At 41.3% G+C, this 1,773-nt stretch overlaps 1 protein-coding gene across 1 annotated transcript in view; it reads right to left on the bottom strand.

Moving 5' to 3' along the window:
- The window catches only part of rela (v-rel avian reticuloendotheliosis viral oncogene homolog A), a 30,582-nt gene that overhangs the window by 24,324 nt on the left and 4,485 nt on the right, over nt 1-1,773 (bottom strand). The window contains exon 2 of the mRNA XM_014017253.1: nt 369-404. Within this exon, the coding sequence (XP_013872707.1) occupies nt 369-404 (36 nt within the window). The remainder of the gene's footprint in view (nt 1-368; nt 405-1,773) is intronic.

The following is a 1,773-nucleotide window of genomic DNA, read 5'->3' as shown; positions in this document are numbered from 1 at the left end:
GATACGGATACATGTATTGTTGTACCCCTATTATATACATATATGTACTTGTTCAATCCATCTATCTGTCCGCTTCTTCTTTTCAGGGTTTTTTTTTTCATTTGCTTGAAATAAAAATATTTATATCTAGAACACATCAATATTTTTGGATATATTTTGTGCACTGACAGAGGGTTTTCGAGGAGCCACCTACAACAGGTAAGGTATTAGTTGTTCACTTTAAACATTTTCCTTCTAGGCGAACAAAAGGGGTCAAAAAGTCAAACGCTGCTTTACTTTGTCAGTGTGTTGACAAAAGTTGTGTTTTGGTCACTGAGCATCAGTGTGTCAGAGTGAAAAAGTGTTTGCACATAAAACTGGTTTCTTACCTGGGTTTAATGGGTTCATCCCCCATCCGTACACACCTGTGGTGACAGAAACAAGAATGTTAATCTAATTCCTCTGGTGAATTCCCACTGTGAATAATGGTTAATCATTTGCATTACACAACAAATAAAAAGAAAAAATGGCAGTGCAAACAGCTAAGGAAAACAATGTTTCAGTGCATATTTGTGGTTTAGTCCGGGTTTGTCATTTATGGTGTGGTCAGAGTGGAAATCTACCAGACGGTAGCGGCGTCCAACGAGGTCGGAGGCCACCGAGATACAAGGGCTTCTCGGCTAAATATATTTACCCTTCATAAAACCGGCTGCCAAACTCAGGAGAGAAGGAGAAGTGTYGAGAAACTGCAAACACAGGCAGGGTGTAGCGCCGGTGTCACATTACCAGCTTTGTTACTAAAAGTTTGCTCTGTGGGAGAAAAGCAGGCAGGACTTTAGTTTCAGGTGCTTAGAAAAAACAAGGACAGGTAGGCGAAGCTCCACCCTTCAACCTGAAGGACTGGTTCAGCTCAAACACAKAACTGGGATGCTTTCCAAGCTGGAACATGTCAGAAGGCCATCACTTGTCAAAGRGAGACAGATTTCTTTTAAAGCTTGATATCTTTTTATGGAGGCAGCTGAAGAGAGTTCGATGGATGCCAATGAAACTACTGAATAAAATTTCAACACCCCTTTCTAAAAATGCAAGCACAGATGTGGCCATTTTGATMCAGTAARTGAAGCATAGAGCRYGGCGGTATGACCCAAATTTTATATCACGGTATTTTCAACAATTACACTGGTTTCACYYTATTTGACGGGWTTTTTTCTTCCTCACAGCTCAGCTGATAATAAAATGTACAAACTTTGCTTATTGACCTTTTCCTTTTACTGTACCTCTGTATCACTGTTTCCCTCCTCTTGTACGTCTTTTCTTCTTTGGTTGTAGACAGTAATCATGCATTTAGGTCCGATCGTAAAGGGTTGAGAAAAAAATCATTATCTGGTCTATCGTTGTGTTAATAAAACACGTTAACAAAATAAGGACGACTCACTTTGCACACCAGTACACTCCGCTACACTACAAAACTACTTCCCCAAGGCTTTTCACAATAGAAGCACGCTAGAGTCTCCATGCAATAACGTCTCCATTATAACTTAGCGCGTTAAATCTAACCGTGCACATCACTGAAGAGTTTTACTGTTCAGCGATGGTGAAAACAGGATGTCTTTTTTACGTCAGACCATATAAGCAGCTGAAACACACCACCCGTCACCAGTTGTCCCAACAATAACGTTAGCATGCTAAGCGCTTAGCGGTGCTGCAACGAAATGTGTCCCCAGGGAAACGGCTCACTGGCGGCCGTGACGAAACGTTCCGCACGTGTTCAGCCTATTTACACCGGTATTCAGA

Source organism: Austrofundulus limnaeus, unplaced genomic scaffold (assembly GCF_001266775.1).
Source record: "Austrofundulus limnaeus strain Quisiro unplaced genomic scaffold, Austrofundulus_limnaeus-1.0 Scaffold164, whole genome shotgun sequence".
NCBI lineage: Eukaryota > Metazoa > Chordata > Actinopteri > Cyprinodontiformes > Rivulidae > Austrofundulus > Austrofundulus limnaeus.
This window is presented reverse-complemented; position numbering and strand designations above follow the sequence as displayed.